This window comes from Lepisma saccharinum, chromosome 7, assembly GCF_977018435.1.
Source record: "Lepisma saccharinum chromosome 7, izLepSacc3.1, whole genome shotgun sequence".
NCBI classification, from domain to species: Eukaryota; Metazoa; Arthropoda; class Insecta; order Zygentoma; family Lepismatidae; genus Lepisma; species Lepisma saccharinum.
In genome coordinates, this window is record NC_139235.1 from 23,066,339 (window position 1) to 23,087,293 (window position 20,955).

The 20,955-nt window shown below is 37.5% G+C and overlaps 1 protein-coding gene across 1 annotated transcript in view; it reads left to right on the plus strand.

Moving 5' to 3' along the window:
• Positions 1–20,955, plus strand: part of ft (cadherin-related tumor suppressor fat) — a 372,095-nt gene that overhangs the window by 217,721 nt on the left and 133,419 nt on the right. The window contains exons 2-3 of the mRNA XM_083125080.1: positions 1,347–1,655; positions 18,638–18,871. Coding sequence (XP_082981206.1) covers positions 1,347–1,655; positions 18,638–18,871 — 543 coding nt within the window. The remainder of the gene's footprint in view (positions 1–1,346; positions 1,656–18,637; positions 18,872–20,955) is intronic.

The following is a 20,955-nucleotide window of genomic DNA, read 5'->3' on the forward strand; positions in this document are numbered from 1 at the left end:
CTGATACGTTGGTAGTACTGTTAGGATATACGAAACCACTTTTCCGTTATTATGAAAAGGTTAATTTTAAACTCGACTTAAGTTACCATTCCTAATATGCCATATTTCAAAACAAATGTAATGTAATTCTTGAATAAGTAATTCGAAGCTGAAAAAACGTCTTTTCCTAGAAGTCTGTTCAGCGTGTCACCAACTTATAGTGTCCTTTTTTTAAATCGTGTTTTTTTTCTGTGTCCTTTTTTAAAAATTATTATTTAACGTGTCGTCATCAGTCAAAACCGTAAAAATTCTCCCCTCGTGAAAGCGCGCGTGCGGAAAAGAACAAATACGCGATTAGAGTTTGTTTCTTGTTCAGGCAGAGACGCCTGGCGGAAAAGTTCGATAGCTCACAGTTCGAGAGTTGGCAGATTATCAGCTTGATCGCTTTTTTTGACACTTCTTTTTCTCTGTCTTCTTTTTGACGTGAGCAAGACACGCAAAGACCTCTACATTCAGGTGAAGCTATTCAGAATTTCAGTCGGATCTATACAGCTGACCATATAAAGGACAAAATTATATTGCAGATAGAATTCCTTTCTTCAAAATACATACATGCTGTATTAATTTCTAATAGTGTAACGTTTAAGGTCAATTTGAAAGAACGTTTGATCTTCTATCAATCTGTATTGAGACAGTTAATATGTACCAGCCTTCCAAATTATGTCTCATTGTGTTAAGAAAATATGATTGTAAGTTTAATATCATCAGCCCCGTCTAGTTCGCAGCACTTTTTGACTCTCTCTGCACTCACACGTCAAGTTGGTTACACGGTGCAACACCGACTCGTCTACTTCGTTGATTTGGAGTCAAGTAGTGTATTTGGTGTCTGCATCGTTTGCACTACGTTTTGGAGCGATGTAGTGTGTAGTGTATGGTCATGTGGTGCGTGCTAACTAATCAAATTAACGTTTAAAGCAGCAGAGACATTTGCTGAATCTTCTGAAGTTGAACACCACACCGTTGAACGTCATTGTCTTGCACCAGCCTGACACCGGGATATACCTGCACTACACCTAGTGTCAAAAAGTGCAGCGAACTAGACGGAGTTATTGTAACAGTCAAAAGGAAGACAAACTGTCCATTCCCGTGTTTAATCACTTTATTCTTCGCAATGTCAACTAACCTAGCTGACCTCTTCACCAGCATCAGTTGCATTCCTTAAAACTACAAGCTGATTAAAGTAGCTATGGATAACATATCTATGTATAGAGTGGGCTTGTGGTAGAACTCAATTATTATTATTATTATTATTATTATTATTATTCTGTTGAATGACAATGAAGTAATGTCAGTTTTTTTCCTTTCAGATCCGCGTAAATGTCCTGGACAAGAATGACAGTCCGCCATCTTTCGCCGACACCACACTGACGTACACAGTGTCTGAGGACCTCCCGACGGGTCAGGTGGTAGCCAAAGTGAAGGCCACGGACCCAGACACCTTGGGTCAACTGACCTACGTTCTCGTGGACGGAGGCGAAGGGAAATTTGAGATGGGTAGTGCCACTGGAGTCCTTCGCTTGAAGGACACATTGGACAGGGAGGCGAAGGACACTTACCACCTAAAGATCAGAGCCAGCGACGGTCAGCAACACCAAGACACGGTCGTCACCATAAAGGTAATTGATTTTTGCTACTTCTTACACCCTTATGGTACGAGTTGAAACAAATGATCTCCCTATAATTAACACACATATGTAGGTTTATACAAGAAGTGATTTCATAGGGTTAGATCGTTCGAATTCTGAGGCAGATACAGGCACCGACACGAGTTGCCTAAATCTACGGCGATGGTTGAAAATTTGCTAATAAAATCCACTAATCGCCTTGGAGTTAGGCAACACACACAAGGGAAGCGAGGATTTCAGGATTTTTATTGCCTGTGACTGTACATATGGCGGCCATTTTTTTCAATATATAGTGGCGGGCTTATGGCATTGACTTATCTCTATAATTGGCATATCAAGAGATAGAAGCACGAACTGCTGAATCCGAAAACATCCATTTCAAAACTGATCTATCCTGGCCGCCATTTTGAGAAATGACAACCGACCCAGAAAACAAAATTTAAAATTACGTCATATCTTGGTTGTAATTTGTCTCATTCCAAAGTTGTGGAGCATCAATAACTGATGAGAAACTATATTGAACTTGGGAAAGTTCCAACCATTCCGAGTGTATGGATGGATGATCGTACCACGTGGATTTATTTATTTATTTATTTATACATACTCCCCACTTACAACGGGGGTTTACAAGTAAATAAGTTTACATAGTACATAATATTCGGTGATTGATTTGGTGTTTTAAGTCCACTTTATGCACTGTAAGGCTAATCGGGACTGGACCTACAGTTTAAAGTGGGATCCGAACCACTTGTGCCTCCACCGGGTATCGAACCCGGGACCCCTTGATTACAAGGCGACGATGCTACCACTGCGCCATGGGGGAGGCCCATGCACAATAAGGCTAATCGGGACTAGACCTACAGTTTAAAGTGGGATCCGAACCACTATGTGCCTCCACCGGGCACATATGTATTCGTATACATAAACATAAATATGAACGTATACAAACACACAAAACCAATTACATATACACAAGTAATTACTCGTAAATGATATCAATTCCTATTTTCAGCTGTATGATACATACAAAAATTATATTTAGCATTAATAAAATAGTTTAAAATATAAAAGTATAAAAGCACAAATTTTTACACAAAAACTAATTAAAAATAAATTGTTTAATAACAAATACATAATTTTTATAAGATAAAACAAAATGGATGTTAACATTATTTTTTTTATAAATTTATAAAGTAAAATATGTTTGGCTAGTTCTCTTCTTGATGACCGATTATGATTTGACATATACAAATGTGCCGCTCTGAGCACTTGAGTATGCCAGACAGAGTTGAGAATTTACACTTGAGAATTTTCGTGCGAAAAATAAATTTAATGGTTTGACCTATGTTCCACTGACGTAGCATGTACAGTGGGATCCATGAGTATTACCGTGCAAATTGTCCGTGACTATTTTCATTAATTTTTCTCTTACATCATATGTGTTTTAAGGGATGGATTTTTGTGTATGCTGGTGCAGAAGTTGTCAACAGCTTGCTATGAGTTTTCTTTAAATTCCTGAAGCTCTTATTGGGTCAAATAAAGTGCACGAACATGGTGATGGACAATTTATACGGTAATACTCATGGATCCCACTGTACCATGCGACTGTCACATTCTGTCCCATGCTCCATGTCGTTTTGTTGTGGCATGATTTGAAAGATTCCAAACGTGAGTGCTGTATTATGTGGATGGATGCTTTAGATTACAACATTTGAAAGAGAGATACAGTAGCGCGTTTATTATTATTTTGGAACGCCTAAAATCTACATTAAAATAAACGTGTAGGACTCACCTGCAGTTAACCACCTTGATCATAGCTTGATATTCTTCTTGTTCAGTGTACGCAGAGTACTTGGAGGTCAAAGACCTATCTGGGTCTGTCGTTGCGCACTTCATCTTCGCCTGCTGAAGTGGGTGTTACAATGAGGAAGAAGAATTACAAGGTCTCAAAGTCCGAAAAGAATGCAGGGAAGGGGAAAAAAAAGAAGCCATCGCTTTTGCCCAGTGCGATTTCGAGCGAGGGGAGGGCCTGCATTGGTCAAGGCGAAACACTCGCTCCGACGTTCACTTGACGTCCCATATAGAACGGGAAAGAAAGAGGAGGAAGCCACTTTCAACCCCACCTTCCCTTTAATTGTAATCACAGGTTCGGCTGTTGTATAATCGACTCCGTTAATAAACCATAGACATCTGAGGAGATAGAGGAAGCGGAACTCAATGTCCATTATTCGTGATGTTTATGAAGGGCAAAATGACCGACCATGCATGAGAGAGTGTTCGTTTATTGAAATAATTTGCTCCCCGACTTGTTTTTGGCGTTGAAGAACGGCAAAAGAATTTGTTCGTGAGCTTAAATCCAAAGTCGTCCCTATCAGCAGCGGGAAAACTTGTCATTTTTCTTTCTCATAACCCACATTCCTCCACGTGACGTCATTCCTCGTAAACCAATGTCCGTTCACTGTTAAGTGATCGACCCACCTGTGTACATTCCGTCTTGTTTCTCGAGCCTCTCGCTCTCTGTGTGTAAATTTGTAGAACAGGCTTGACCTGCTTCGAATAAGTATACCTCGGATAAAATACATCTGTGTGTAAAACTGCGATGGTTTTTTTCAAGATGCAGCACCGTTTATTGAGTAGTCAAAAAGTCTTCAAAATTATGAAACAAATTTTGTGAACGTAGTATTCTTGAGAATTATGAAGTGCAATTGTGCAGTGAATGTTACGTCAAATTGTCCATCGCAAATTTCGTTTATTTTTCTATTGTAGCTTATGTTTATTATTATTATTATTATTATTATTATTATTATTAAAGGAATAGAAGTGTATCAATAGTATGCCAGTTTCTGCATTGTTTTCAATAAAGTGAATGAACATGGCCATGAACAAGTTGCTGATATCTTTGCATTCATGTGCACTCAATAACCTATCATCACTGTATAAAAAGGAAAAATGAAATAGGATATGGGACTGTTGCATGACCCTCACGACAATTTAAATCCAAAAGACCTCGCAAAGTCGTCATATCATAAGAACAGAATGGACAACAGCACTCAACAAGTCAATAGTGAAAGATATTCATCAACAGTTTGGAACATATAGTACCTGAACTCAGCAACTTTGGCTAGAAATCGCAAGAATACGCGGTGTGAGCCAAAAATAAAAAGAAGAAAAAGAAGAACTGTAGCTGGAATGGTGTGATAAAAGTACTTTTTCGTGTAAGTGAAAAATCAATTCCTCATCTCTGAGGAACAACCACTGTGTTTATCGTACGCGGATGCTTCTGTCCACACAAGAAGAACAACGCTACAATACAATTATTTTCTGTAATGTAAATGACTTTAGTATAAATGCAAGGAGGCAAAAGTATCTGTGGAAACACTGAAACTGGCCTGTCTGACTTAATTATCTGCCTAACTTAAGTATATAGGAGTTGCTGGTTGATTCTGATATAAGTCCATCATTAACAATTTAATAATCTTTAATATTGCGTTATCATCGAAGATGCGGACAAGGAAACTGGTGGTCTGGCCTGTCAATTACTAAGATACTACTAAAGATACAATGGTACAATTTAATGGAGTGCAATTCCTACCGAGTATAATCCGATGCCTAGTTCTACCGCCCCTTTATTTATTTATTTATTGATAGAGCCCAACAGGCCAAGTCCAATTGTAGTGCTCTAATTACATAATATTACTACAATAGATTCACCCAGGAATAGTATTTTTAAAATTGTATAAACTCATTGCACGCTCTCCACACCGAAGAGGTAGAATGAATTGACATTTTCGCTCTTTGGCAATGAAAGAATTTGTGCTTGCGACGTGTTTTGGAAACGGGAACATTGAATGAAACTGCTGATAACATGTTGGAATCGTCTATTATACCGTTTTTTACTTTATATAAAAAGTGCAGGTCATTTACTTGTCGCCCGAGTGCTAGTTTGCTGAAGTTGCTCTCTGAAATTATCGTATGAATCGAATGTTGGATATTCTCCACAGGTTTTGAATTTGAGATATCTATGGAACTTTGACCGAATACGTTCTACTCTATGAATAAAATGTATTTGAGTGAGATTACAGATTACTGACGCATATTCTAGTTTTGACCGTACGAGGGAATAGTAAAGTACTTTCACTGGTCCTATTTTCATGAAGTCTTGGTTGATCGGATTATAAAATCTAAGTTTCTGTAAGCGTCGTTAGTAACAATTTCAATATGCTTATTAAATTTAAGCTTTGAGTCGAAGGTCACTCCGAGGTCTTTAATTTCATTTTTGCGCGTGATTTGTATATTTTTAATGCGGTATGGAAAAACATAAGGTGTTTTGCGTTTTGAGTAAGTGACTACTCAAGATCTAACTTGTTATTTTTACACCACGAAATCACTATTTTTACATCTTCCTGCAGTTTCAAACAGTCTTCAGATGTAGTTATTTCGTGGAAAAGCTTAAGATAATCGGCGAGAAGCAACTTTTGAGAATTTTGTATGCACTTAGTAATTCGTTGATAAGTAATAAAAACAAAAGCGGTCCAAGATTGGAACATTGTGGAACACCGGAAAATGGTGTGAAGGGGCGACTTTTGATGGAACTGGAACTGAACAATATCTTAGAAACTGGCGAAACAATAGACCTATGAACAACAATCGAACGAATTGATACCTGTTGAATTGCTGCAGAAGAAAAGGTAAAACTTTGCGTACTAAAAGACTTATCATACTAGTTACTACCCCATACACTATTCCTATTGGTTAGTTAAATTAAATCAAGGACTTGTAACAACTTAAATAACGATTTTCCAGTCTTTATAATCTCCAGAGAATGCAGCTCCAGCCATGTAGAGCGATTGTAAACTGTGCTTGACGAAGGAAAGATGAATTATCATTCCCAGTTACGATTGTAAACTGTGCTTGAAGAAGGAAAAATGAATCGTCATTCCCAGTTATGATTGTAAACTGTGCTTGAAGAAGGAAAAATGAATTATCATTCCCAGTTACGATTGTAAACTGTGCTTGAAGAAGGAAAAATGAATTGTCATTCCCAGTTATGATTGTAAACTGTGCTTGAAGAAGGAAAAATGAATTGTCATTCCCAGTTATGATTGTAAACTGTGCTTGAAGAAGGAAAGATGAATTATCATTCCCAGTTACGATTGTAAACTGTGCTTGAAGAAGGAAAAATGAATCGTCATTCCCAGTTACGATTGTAAACTGTGCTTGAAGAAGGAAAAATGAAGTGTCATTCCCAGTTACGATTGTAAACTGTGCTTGAAGAAGGAAAAATGAAGTGTCATTCCCAGTTACGATTGTAAACTGTGCTTGAAGAAGGAAAAATGAATTATCATTCCCAGTTATGATTGTAAACTGTGCTTGAAGAAGGAAAAATGAATTATCATTCCCAGTTACGATTGTAAACTGTGCTTGAAGAAGGAAAAATGAATTATCATTCCCAGTTATGATTGTAAACTGTGCTTGAAGAAGGAAAAATGAATTATCATTCCCAGTTACGATTGTAAACTGTGCTTGAAGAAGGAAAAATGGATTGTCATTCCCAGTTACGATTGACAATTATTCTGCTTCAGACTTGCCAAATTAGCGATTACAAAACTTTTTCGAAATCTATTGGTTCATGCACATCCATCGAATCTCCTAACAGCGCCATTTAACATTTCCCCTCTGCTGGAGAAACAAATCGTGTTTTTTTAAAGCAAGAATAAATATTTTATGCGAAAACAACACAATTCTTCACCCGAGAGTCGTCATCAGTCAGTTACGAAGAAAGAAAGAGGGGGGAAAAAAGAATGGAGAACGAATTTTGCCGGTGCTGTAGAGATTTTCAACTATTGCTCACTGAATCCACCAAACTTAACAAGGTTGCATTCCAATCTCCTTGTTAAGTTTCTTTCGTACCGAACCTTTTCCGCCTTTTTGTGGCAACCGCTCCGTCTTAGATGGAAAAATGTTTCTCCCGGCTTCTACAGAGATAGAAGAAAAAGAAGAAAGGAAACAGGTGGCTAATCATTTGGGTTCTTCTCATACTCCCCACCCCCCTTTGATAGAAGATCGAACGGTGAGATTGTCTTCCTATGGCAACAGAAAAGGACCTCCCTCTTTAAGCCAATCATCATCGGCCTATCAACACTATCTGGGGGAAATCTTAATTCAATTGTTTTGCATGTTCTGATCCGGGCGGGAAGAGGCACGCTATTTATCAAATGCACTGTTTAATGTATCCCCTGATTGATAGTCGTCCGTGCTACGAAATGACACTTTGATTTACATAGGATTTGTTGAATTCCGTCTGAGGAACCTTCTTCGGCTAGATGAACCGTGTGCATAATGTTCTTTCTCTGCGGTTATAAATTTCTGTTTGGATAGCGTAATAGCATCAGCGGGAGGTAAATAAAGTCGCCATGTTCTTTTGGGGGGGGCTCACCGTAATGTACTTTGCGGATATTCTGAACCATACTCCACCCAAAGGCGTTGAATGTTGGCCGGCCCTACCTTCATTCTTCCACTAAAAGCCCTACCACGTGGATAATGATAACCCCCAGTTTATCTCGAAGGGTATTCGATAACTTGTCGATATTCCTTTAGCCTTTTCCTCAACACTGAAACTTTAGAAAACATAACAAAAGTTTTCCTACATATCACAGTACATGCTGATATCAGCTTACAACTTCTACACAGAGAGAAGAGTTTGTTTGGAATAACCTAAACACAGTTTCGGTGACCAAATAATTGTTTAAATAGGTAACAAACACAATACCAATTTTTTATTCGTTGTGCACACTTGTTTTAGAGCTACCAATTAATTTACTCCAAATGACGAAATTTAGTATTTTTTCCCCTTTATGATTACCACAAAGTTCAACGAAACACGTTTTTGTTTATTCAAGCACGTCAGATTTTTCTGTGTAATAGGAAGTTCAAATCCGAGCTTTGCTGGGATCGGTATTCCATCTTTCTTTCTATTTTGGTTATTACAACGTTTTCCACCTCTAGGGTTCAATGCGACGACGCGGATGAATTGATAGATTTATATATACTTTATCTTACGTCGCATTTCTTCCACTTTTGGCTAATCGCAAATTTGTTACTGTGTTCATGTTAAAGACCTGTAGTACGTTGACCAGAGAAGGAAGATATTTCACGTCCAGAGACTAACAATTGAGGAACTTGCAACCATATGCATTAGTAATTTTTGGTCATAACTTTTACAAGAAGCAAGACGGGTGACTTTAAATCTCAATGTTCAACCATAACTGAAAATCGAATTCACAAAAAGAAGAGACTTTGCGATTACTTAGGGTACGTAGTTTACAGATTTGTAACACATCCGTAACATTCAGGACTATTTGAATTTGAATTAAAAAGTTTGGGTCACGTAGGCTATTTTGCACCCGTCACACTATACGGGGTAAAGCCCTTTATCGTAACAATTTAGTGTCCTGTTACACCATTTGACGACACACCACACCAAGTATGGAGGCTTTCAACACTCGATTAGATATTGTGCTACACCAATTACGGTGTTACACAATTTTTGGTGGTAACTCAGTTGCATACTTTTTAGGAAATACTATTTAAAATACATTTTCAAAACATTACTCATGAGAGCGTTAAGGATTACTGATGATACCACCCCTTCCAACTTCGGTGATCTTCCTTAATTGAAGTGAATAAATATATAAATTGTATAATAATATGTAGGGTATATTGTTAATTCGGTTTCAATTGACCTGCTTGCCATAAAACTATTTAAAGGATGGGAGTGAGACGTCTGTATAATTAGCAAAACTACATGTACCCTGTGGACTACGAACTCCAAAAACAACATTGTTTCGGACTTAGAATTCTCTCGGCGCCCCTATCGTTAATACGACCATGATGATACTAAGTAAATGAAGTAGCAGAACTGGAGACTGAACTACAATATTCTTGAAAAGATAGTGATGCTTTTCTGTTGGATATACAGAATAACAGTTGGGCTGAAAAGTTCGTAGGCTAACATAGTAAAAAATATTTTTTTGACAAAATTCGATTTTATTATTCAATATAGTTGCCTTTGAGGGCGATACAACGATTATAGCGGTCATACAATTTTTCGATGCCATTTTTATAGTACGATTTCTCTTTAGCCTCAAAATAGGCCTCAGTTTCGGCGATTACCTCTTCATCAGTGCTAAATTTCTTTCCAGCGAGCATTCTTTTAAGGTCTGCAAACAGGAAAAAGTCACTGGGGGCCAGATCTGGAGAATATGGTGGATGGGGAAGCAATTCGTAGTCTAATTCATATAATTTTGCCATCGTTTTCATTGATTTGTGACACGGTGCATTTGTCTTGATGAAACAGCACTTTTTTCTTCTTCAAATGGGGCCGTGTTTTCGTCATTTCATCCTTTAAACGCTCCAACAACGCTATGTAATAATCGCTGTTGATGGTCTGGCCCTTTTTGAGGTAATCGATGAATATAATACCATGCGCATCCCAGAATACTGATGCCATAACCTTGCCAGCCGACTGTTGCGTCTTTCCACGCTTTGGATTCGGTTCATCACGTGCAGTCCACTCGGCTGACTGTCGATTGGACTCTGGAGTGTAGTTATGGAGCCGTGTTTCATCCATTGTAATATATCGACGGAAAAATTCGTGTTTATTACGGTTGAATATCGCTAAACATTGCTCCGAATTATCAAAACGTTGTTGCTTTTGATCGATTGTGAGCACGCGCGGCACCCATTTTGCACACAGCTTTCGCATATTCAAATATTCATGCACAATATGTCCAACACGTTCCTTTGATATTTTTAAAGTCTCAGCTACCTCGATCAACTTCACTTTACGATCATTTAAAATTATTTTGTGGACTTTTTTGATGTTTTCGTCGGTAACAGCCTCTTTGGGGCGTCCACTGCGTGCATCGTCTTCGATGCTCATTTCGCCTCATTTAAATTTAGCAAACCACTTCTCAACGGTTGATTTTCCTGGTGCAGAGACCGAATAATGTTTATCAAGCCAAGCCTTGGCTTCAACAGTATTTTTTTTCGCCAAAAAGCAATTCTTTATTAACACACGAAATTCTTTTTTATCCATTTTTTCACAATAACAAAAGCTGCTTCACTCACAATGCTATATCTCACGAACTAATTATCCGGCAGCTGTGAAATTTATACACGTATCTTTTGAAGGTTAGTACTAAGTAAAAATCACATGGATTTAATTCTAGTAACGCCATCTATGAGTCAGCCTACGAACTTTTCAGCCCAACTGTTAGTTTACACTTCGCTGAACATCGTTGTGGAAGATTTGTATTAATATCCTGTAAGATCGATATTATGTATGCATGAAAGTACGCACAAATGCATAGAAATAATGCAGTATAAATATTTTAGCAGGTATATAGTATTATACAAAAGTAAAAGAAAATGTTCGTTTCCAATAAAACTATTACATAAAATTGAATTGTAAAAATAATACTTTTGTAGACGAAGAAGCAATGAACCCACAGTGTGTATGCACTTAACAAATATTTATTTTCAAAATGTTAATAAAGGCATTTCTAAATTTCAGAAGTTACGCACATAATAATCAAATCTAGTTTTAAAACTTTGTGTCATTCTTCACTTCTGCACGTAGCCGAGAGTATAATAAACTTGAACGGCAATATTAGTTCAGAAATCTCAAGTCCGCCACGTGACGTCGCCTGCTCACCGAATGTACAGGACAGTCACACCTGTATGAATTCCACCTTTTAACATGGCATCGATATGAAATGCCAGTGTTTCTGAGTGTGTGTGTGTTCAACTGAAAATTGCTCACGATTTCTGGGTATAGATTTATTAAGTTGTTAACGTAGTCGCTCCAGGCTTGCCAGATCTACCTACTTCTGATGCCTGACGCAATATATGATAAAAGAGAGACAATAGACGATCGTGAATTTGGCTCTTTTTGTACGTGCACTGCATTTGACCTCCACTGCGGGTCCGTTCAAAACTCATCGGTCCTCCCTTTTTGCAACATCTTCCGTGGGGTTTATAAATTGCCTCCTTTTCCCTAATTCTCTTCTCAGGAGTTGATGGTCTTCGGTCTGTCTTCCATAACCTGCCCCCACCCCTCCTAACTTCTTCTCCAACGGGAAGGGGGGAAAAAGAAGACGATAATAATAATAAAAAAACACTCTTTGTACTGCATCCGACCCCTTCGTAAAAAAGTAATTCTAGATGGCAAGCTTCGTTTTCCTTAGCGCCACCCGCTGTTTGCTTGTTGCCCTGGCTCCTGCTGTTTCTAAATGGCTACCACAGTGGTGCCATCCCCCGAGAAATAGCACAAGATTGAGTCAAAATGTAGCGTCATGAAATGAGCCCGGAAAGTTCCAATTTGAATGTTCGAAATGAATACAATTGTGCCTAGGTACTTTGCGTCACTTTCTTTCACTTTTCGTTAATCGCGACAATGAGGGTGAATAGTGATTAGATAGAATTGATGAATGAAGGACATGCGTATAGGAGCACTCATGCAACAAGGCTGAGATAGAACCTAGAACGTGGTGCCTAATGTGTGCATGTGTGTGCACATACAGTATTGGCCAAATTATTGGACTCGTTAGTTGAAAAAATGAAACTCGGATTAACTCACTTTATGAAGAGAAATCTGACAGATTTAATGTTTTGTGATACACATTGCATTGTTATACACACTGCAAGTACTGTCAGTACTTCGTGTGACCACCTTTGGTCTTCACCGTTGACTAGGCTTACTTTATTTTGTGGGTTCAACCCAGGACATATTCGCGATCAACTCGTTACTGCTGAATTTCAGTTTTTTGTTTACAGAAATAAATTGAAATTACTTAAAAGCCTTAACATTTTATTGGAACATTAAACTATAAATTGTACAAGAAAGAATATTAACATTATTTTTCTAAAATCAATCAATTAATTTGCAAGTGTTTAATTGAATAATACATTTCTGATGTTTAGGAAACCTTTCTGTTCTAGGTAGCATTATCTGTTAGTTGACTCAGTTATACTTTTCACTACATATGATTCGATTCCCGGTGGAGGCACATAGTGGTTCGGAACCCATTTTAAACTGTAGGTCCAGTCCCGATTAGCCTTACTGTGTATATAGTGGACTTAAAACAACAAATCAATCAATCACTAGATATGACGTTTTTCAGAAATGGCTTGTTTGTTTTAATAACATCATAAAATTCAATATTATATGAATATTCAATACCGGTAGCTATTTTCATGTTCATATTCTCAAAACCCCGGACATCACACAGGGCAGCACTAAAAAACCAGGACTGTCCGGGCTAATCCCGGACGTATGGTAAGCCTACCTTTGACTCTTTTCGAGCCCATTTTAATCACTGTTTCTGTACAATTCCTTTATCACTCTTACTTCTAAACTTCAAACCACGTGGTTTATGAAATTACATGTTTATCCAGAATCACAGTTAATATTATAACCACACAAATACCATACATAATACGGTAAGCAATGTACGTATTGTTCCAGGCATTTTTGTGAATGTGCAAAGAATAGTTAGTTTTGCTTCTATTCTGGGCACACAGTTAAAGAAAGGATTGTAGGAGACAAGATTATATCGAAGCAGACAAACAGTTTAATCTCATAAAAAAGTTATAACAATCTTCAAATTTATTTAGTTAGAACACTTTCAAAACAAGGAAATGTGCTTCTGTTTTACGAGTCCAAAAATTTGGCCAGTATTGTATAGCTAAGGACCAAGTGGCTGTGTGTCCAGTACTAACAAAAGTTCTCGTAAATAAGCACTGGTCTGGAACAACTCACGAGGTTGATGATTCTTAATCATTTCAACATCTCGAACGTAAAAACACAGACCAAAAACCATACAACACAGTCTTAGATAGTAAATAAAAATAGGGTTGCTACAGTATTGGAGAGGTTGACCATTTGGAATTATACCGAGACGAGACGAATTTCGTTCTCTTCTCGAGTTGTAAATGTCTGTCTCGTTCTTGGTCTCGATATATATATTATAAACAATATATAGCTTGGCACCGCACAAACTTTCAGTGTATGAGGGCATTGAGGCAAACAAATTTTCGTAACGTTTTCTATTTGACGCCTCGTTTCGACGCTACATACCCTCGGGAAAAATATTTCTGATTTTGCCATATTACGTCGCATTTCTTCCTCGTTTGGCTAATCTCGACGATTATGTATATGAAATTGATGAAGGGACAGTCACGATAAACGCCCTTACCCAGTCCCGGGTTCGAACCCAGGAGCTTACGGATAGGAAAGTCGATGACTTAATGCGCTTGACCACCGGAACGGAATTTAATCCTCAACCAGGAGCGTCTATTCGAGGCTACCTAGGTTACCTGTGAAGCCCAATGAATTTTAGATGAAGGCTAAAACATGAAAGTTTTGTGAGCTCATATTTCAGGTTCAAGTTCTTTGAAATGTGAAACTTTTTCTACTATCTTTCAACACATAAACAAGTAAAATGAAACCAGAATTTATAATGTCAATTTGGCTTGAGAAAATGTAACCATTAAAATTATTATAACAGCACAGCTGGTTCAAACCTACTCTTAAATAGTACCATGATTTTTTTTTGTATTCGGTATTGTTTTGGCAAGGTAGATAATTTAATGTCATTTTTTTTTCGTTAGTTACTCATTCTGTCAAACATATATCCTTCTTTTGACTGAGGTTTCCACATTTATAGGCATAGGGTCAATAATAATAACAGTTATAGCTGTTATTATTATGTGATTCCTGGTTTCATTTTTGAATGTAAGAACGTTAAAGAAGGAAGAACCTTCAACTTTCAGCATTATCCCCCCAATTCTAACACTACAGTATGGTGAGATAGCCCAGAGCTTGAACTCAGCATACGCCACTGTCGTCAACATATATTTAACCTCGAAACACAGACTCACAATTACTACTAACAGTTTGACTGACTTTGAATTTACTATAAACTATAAACAAAATACATGACTTACACATAATAACGCGGATATCAGGGTGGTATGTCTAAAGACAGTAAAATTAATTTGATTTAGGTATTTTCGAATATCATACTCGAGTCTCGTTTCGTTTTTACAGAGGTCTGGTGTAGTGGCTGGCTTTGTCTTGGTACCACTCTCATTAAACTTAATTACTTAACCTGAATATCGTCGTATAAAATCGAAGGCGTACAGAGTATAACAGAATGGAAATTAGCAAAATTAACTCTGTAATTATATTGCTGTTTGCAGTGATGGACTAATTGCAAAACACGCGAGAGTATATAGTCTGTGAGTTTTCAGGAGCGACACTAATCTGTGTAAGCAATAGACTTTGGTTTTGGCGATTTCATTGACTGTTGTGAGCTTAGATTATATCCGTTACGAATAAACTGGATAAATAATGTCGATGAGTCGTTTGTGACCCATGAGCGTGGCGGAACGATTATTTTTCTGAGTTCAGTTGGCAACATTGGTTTCCATCAGTGATCGCTAACCACCTGAAACTGCTTCCACCGTTCTTGCCTGGGGATTCGGTGAAGAAATTTACAGAGGAGAGGATTCATGACATCCCCGCAGAAGGGCATGTATTGTAAATGTGCTCAAGCTGAGATTTATTCTGCACAGGTCGTCGGTATCCTAAAAACTTACAGCTTTCCCACCTGACAAAAAAACATGGCGGTGGAATCACAAGCGGTTTCGAAATTGTTTCTGAGGTTTCGTCCAGAATGTCTTAGTATAAAAATTCAGTCGGAAGTATTACAAAATACAAAATATTATAACATCAGTACTAGTATATAAATAATATTATTTCTCTTTCTCACATAATTATATTATTGAGTGTGTGTGTCTGTGTCTGTATTAAGTTACTTTCATCTGTTATTCTGTTCCATAAAATTATCATATCTAATTCCTCGTTGTCTTAAATGTGTGGTCAGTGGCGACTATTGGGTGCCAAAACTGGAGAGGGCAGTACATTTTCTTTGTAGACAAGACGGGGGCGAAAAGTGGGGCAACTGCCCCTTCACGTCCCCTTATTCGTCGCGTTTTTTTTGTGCGTATTCATGATATTAATATTCCTTACAATTATGCATATGCAGTCGGTATCCCGTCATCACATTTATTAATCATCATTCATCATCGCGGTTAGTCTAAAAAGAAGAAAAGCGACGTGAAATAAGAACATTATAAGTATTAAGAGCTAACGTTTCCCCGTCATATTATCGTTGTCCATAGTAATGGATATATATTTATTTATTTAATTAATATTGAAGTTTTATTATTCTGTTATTTTAAGTGTCTCAAAACAATCTGGTTGTAAGTTTTCCTCCATAATAAAAAAAATGTATTCTATCTTGAAATGTTCTTAAAAACTATTTGAGTGAGCTATCTGGGGATTACTTTAAATTTTACCTTTAGTTGTTTCTTTTCTTTTTTCTCAGTTTTCTTTTCGTAGCAGATCTTGAGCTACGATTGGTGTTCACGTATTTGTTAAAAACTTCCCCTTACGCTCAGAGATCTAAGTATGTAGGTGGCGACAGTAGTGAATCTTGTGGAAATTAAAAAGAATCGTGTCCATTTATGTATCGAACCAATGGTAAACCGATTAGTACGTACCTCCTTTTCTGGTTTTCCAGTCTAAAACATATCACTGCCCTGAACAGGCCATTCAGAAATGAACCTGCTCCCCACCCCTCTTCCCTATTCTGCAGAGGAAGATTTGTCCTCTTTTGCCACGGGTGTTATTCCAGGACTCCATATTTACAGCACATGGCCGCTGTGATTTTTGGCGCTGTGTCACCCTGAATCATATCACCTTGTCATATAGGACCCTTCCCGAAAGTCGTTATACAGGATTTTCAACTCGAACTGAGCACCTTGCTAAATCTTAAAAAGTTGGCGGGGCGTTTTTATTTCTTCTTCTTCTTCTTTTTTTCTTTCTCCCGTACCCTTTTTTCTTTTCGGAGCAAAACCCGTTTCGGTGGATATGCAAGGATATACACAAAACGCGTGCTTCAAACAGTCTCTCGTCACCATTAGGCATCGCCCAACTACCGAAAGTTTTTAGCCAGAAATGACTACGAACTTTATCATTTTTAATTTGCACTCGGCTCTCCTCCGCTTGCTTGTTGTTGCGTGATATATGACGTCAAGCAAGGTGGACACCGGCAACTTCTTTCTTCTTCTTTTTCGTCTTCCTTTGCACAGTATAAATTCACTTTAATGATTCATCTCCAACGTATTTTTGTGACCACAAATTTCAACTTGCTGAACAAGATGAACCAACATTACAACAATTAAGCGTAGAATGGCGATTAATACCTTGTTTTTCATTTGTTCCCTGCCCCCAAATTTATTCTGGTCTTAAATTTACACTGAATAATGCTTATGCCAGGTTTATGACCGTAAAGGACAATAAAGTGGGCGGGATGTAGCGCCCAAGAACTTGGCATAATTATCGTCACGTTGAGGATAAACTGTTATTTCTCAAGTTGGTCAAGATCTTTATAGAATCGTGCCTTATCGGTTTGCCCTTGTACAGGATCAACGAAGTTAGTAATAAGGTGTGTTTTATACAGCGTATATTGATACACTTGTAAGTTTCTGTCGGAGTACTAATTGAGGTGTGTGCATGTAAACGGATGTCGATTTGAATTGAACTGATTTTTATATCGATCTCATAAATCGAGAGTAGATATAGAGGTGGGCCCATCAGAGACAACGGACGCTCATTGCTTCACAAGGAATGACATGACGACTGTCTCGTCTCGTTTTATGGATGCCCGTCTCGTTCTCGTCTCTAAATATTATAAACTATATAGTTTAAGGAAAGCATACAACGTGTCACCGCACAAAACGTCACAGCCTGTAGAGATAATTAAGGCACAAACAGAATAACTGTTTGTTTTGTTTGCCTCCTTTCAACGCAACAAGCCCTCGATAAACGTAATTTTATCTTGAATTTATGCGCAATTCATATTTGTTACAAAATATAATGACCTATCTATAAATAATCATGTAGATATCCTATTAGCATGTCATGTCATTAGAAATAACATATTGGGTTCAGGTACGTTACAAAATAGAGATAAAATAAGAATGCAAGACCAATCACATATATTTTATTTCTCTGTGGTATATGTGGATCATTCCATTACCACGGGTGGGACACGCGGACTACATTTTTGATATCAAAGTAACTATTCTACTGATACTTAAAACATTTTTCTTACAGTTTCTGTGCAATGAGATATGAAACTTAACGCTGTTGATTAAACATAACTACTCTTAAAATACTTTCCCAGATTTATAGCTATAGGTGAACAATTTTGACTCATGGGTAGGACAAACTAAACTGCCTCTTCACCTAATAAGACATTTATTTTAATTTATGTGAATTGTCAAATTATGAAAAATACTTTTATTAAGACAAAGAGAGAAGGTAATGGACCTTTGAATATTCTCGTCGAGTTGAGGGGGAAATGCAACACTTAAAGGAGGAAATAATTGTTTTTGGTGTTACGGGTCTCTTACAATACAAAACACAAGTAAATGAAAAGTTAAAGTAAACGAACAGTATGTATAATACCTTTTTCCTTCTAACTTAATTATGTATAATACTTGAATTTTTATGCAAATGACAATTTTACATTTTTCGCTCACAAGATAGGATAAAGTTACAGAATTGCATTTAATTTTAAAAATTGAGATTCAGGGGTACGTTCTCATTGAATGCCATATATATATAGACAGACTATATACATACATACATATATATACTTCATTTTCGTATCTGGCCCTCCCTCAAAAAAATCAAAAAAACATCCCGGCTACGGCCCTGGGCTAGTGTCCACCCAAGTTTCCCGGTGGCAAATCTGGCCATCCACACAGGCGGGTAACCGGCTTCAGGTCTATGCTGCATTCATATTCGGAGGAAGATTAATATTCTGCTTTCCTTTCAGGTGACCGATACCAACGACAACCCTCCGATTTTCAAGGAGAGTGCCTATTCGTTCGACATACCGGAGAACACTCCACGCGGTTCTCGTGTCGGCAAGGTCACGGCTCACGACGATGATGAGGACAACAATGGACAGGTCACCTACACTGTGATATCAGATTGGGCCAACGACGTCTTTTCCCTCAATCCTCAGACTGGAGTCTTCACCCTCACGTCGAGATTGGATTACGAAGAGGTAAATAAGATAATGATAATTTATTTTCCCTCACATTCATACTTTACATGGATATTATCAAGCATAGTACTCGAAAAATATCATTATGGGTATAAATTATAATTTCGTAATGTGCAACTGATAACAGTACACAGTATCATAAGTTACCTATTATATATAATTCTATATAATTCGTCCACGAAACACCACGATTCTGTGTATATACAAGAAAATACAACATTTTTTAGCATATTGATGGCATATTTTTTTAGATTGAGTAATTAATTAAAGTTACGCAAATTTTCTTCGAACAACAGCGTACGCTAGGTGTTTCCTTGAAGCGACAGCGCCAAACGAGAGGTATGGATGGCTGACCCGCTTGTCTCACAACCCCGATCAGCAATAATTAATTAAAATTTCTGTTTAAAATAAAATGCCTATGTAAACATCGCTAGAATGCAAGAAAAAGGCTTCAGTAATAATTTTCGAAACTTTTACATGCTTCTATTAAACTCTCTTAATAAATATCAGTTATGATGCCAGAGAGATTTAACATTTTTCACATACAAATATATAAAGATGTGCTGAATTATATTATTTTCGCTGTAAAATTCAATCATCACTCAAACAAGCCTTTAAAACTTTCAGACGTAGCCGATTTGATAAAGCAGGTATAAATAGCATTGTTACAATATTAATCACAAAGCAAGGGTGAAACGTGAATGTTAGCAATGTTGCAGTTAAATTGTCGCACAAACCATTCAGGTCAGTATTTCTTGCCCAAGTGTCTTCAGTTCAACAGACCTAATGCTGGTCTGGTCACAGGCATCTAGAATTAGACCGGAAGATTTTATTGTGTTGTAATTGATCATAGCGCCGCATCGACATCTTATGTTTCAATGTGCTGCCCTGCTGCCAATGCAATGCACAGAAGGATGAAAGCAAAATAGATGATGTTGATATAACCAAGAGTGAGGAGACCTTCGATATGATTAATTGGCAGACTCCATCGGAATATGCACCCTAAAACTCTGACACTCTTCTGGATATTATTACTTTTCGGAGAAACGAAATACTGAACGGTAGGATTTATTAGACAGATATACGTACCTGTGTCGGCTACTATTTAACAAGGCAATTGAAGCTGGTCATTATTTTACACGGCAAGTAATGGCTAGAGTAAATACACCACGTATTATTGTAGGATAGTGTACATCTAAAATTCTCTCTTGCCTCAGAGTAATTTTAAAGACAAATTTTACCAGGTTTATGGTTGAAAATTCAATTAGTTCAAGAATTCTTTGCCGTACAAAATGGTTGCATATTTACGTCAACTGTATAGAACATGCATCATTGAAAAAAAATATAAGACATTCTACTTAGCACGTTATTCGACGGATGTTACCAGGTTCTTCGTACATAAATTCACCACGGAATGTTGAAAAGAAATTCGTTTTATTTTTCCCAACATCCATATGAAAGACATAAGTATTGACGTCGGTGAAAATTCAGTGAATTTACAAATATAATTGAGCGATAAGTAGAAATTAACAATATTGGTTCAACATTTGGAAGGAATTACAGCTGTATTTGAGAAAAATAATTGTGCACAGACTTTCCGTGGAATCTTAAATATCAACTTTTGTGCCTGTTAGCGGGGTGGGAGAGGGAAGAATAAGTTAAAATTATTCTCGGGACGTTGCGATCCGGGATTGTTTTGCTTGCAAAGGAATGTTAAAAGCCTCTCAGATAAATTCGATACTTACGTCCCTCGGGTTGTTAGCTAATGAGAATTTCGAATAGGATTCATTCAACTGCTTCCTCCACACTTTTCTCTTTTCTTTCCGACGAGGTAAGTAAGCATTCAGATGAGTTCAAAAAGATAAACAAAACAACACTAGTGAAAGGGGGAAAAAAATGGAACGTCGTTGGTGAAGCATCTCGTTCTTCAGGGCCATCTGGTGTCAGCGCCGGGAAGTTCATCAACATTTTAACTAACTCGGGATGATGCACTATCTGAAAGAATGTTTCCGAAACTTCGATGGCATGTCTTTCACGAAACTGGACGCGCGGAAGGTTAGAAGAAGAGAAAAGTCACAGGCTAC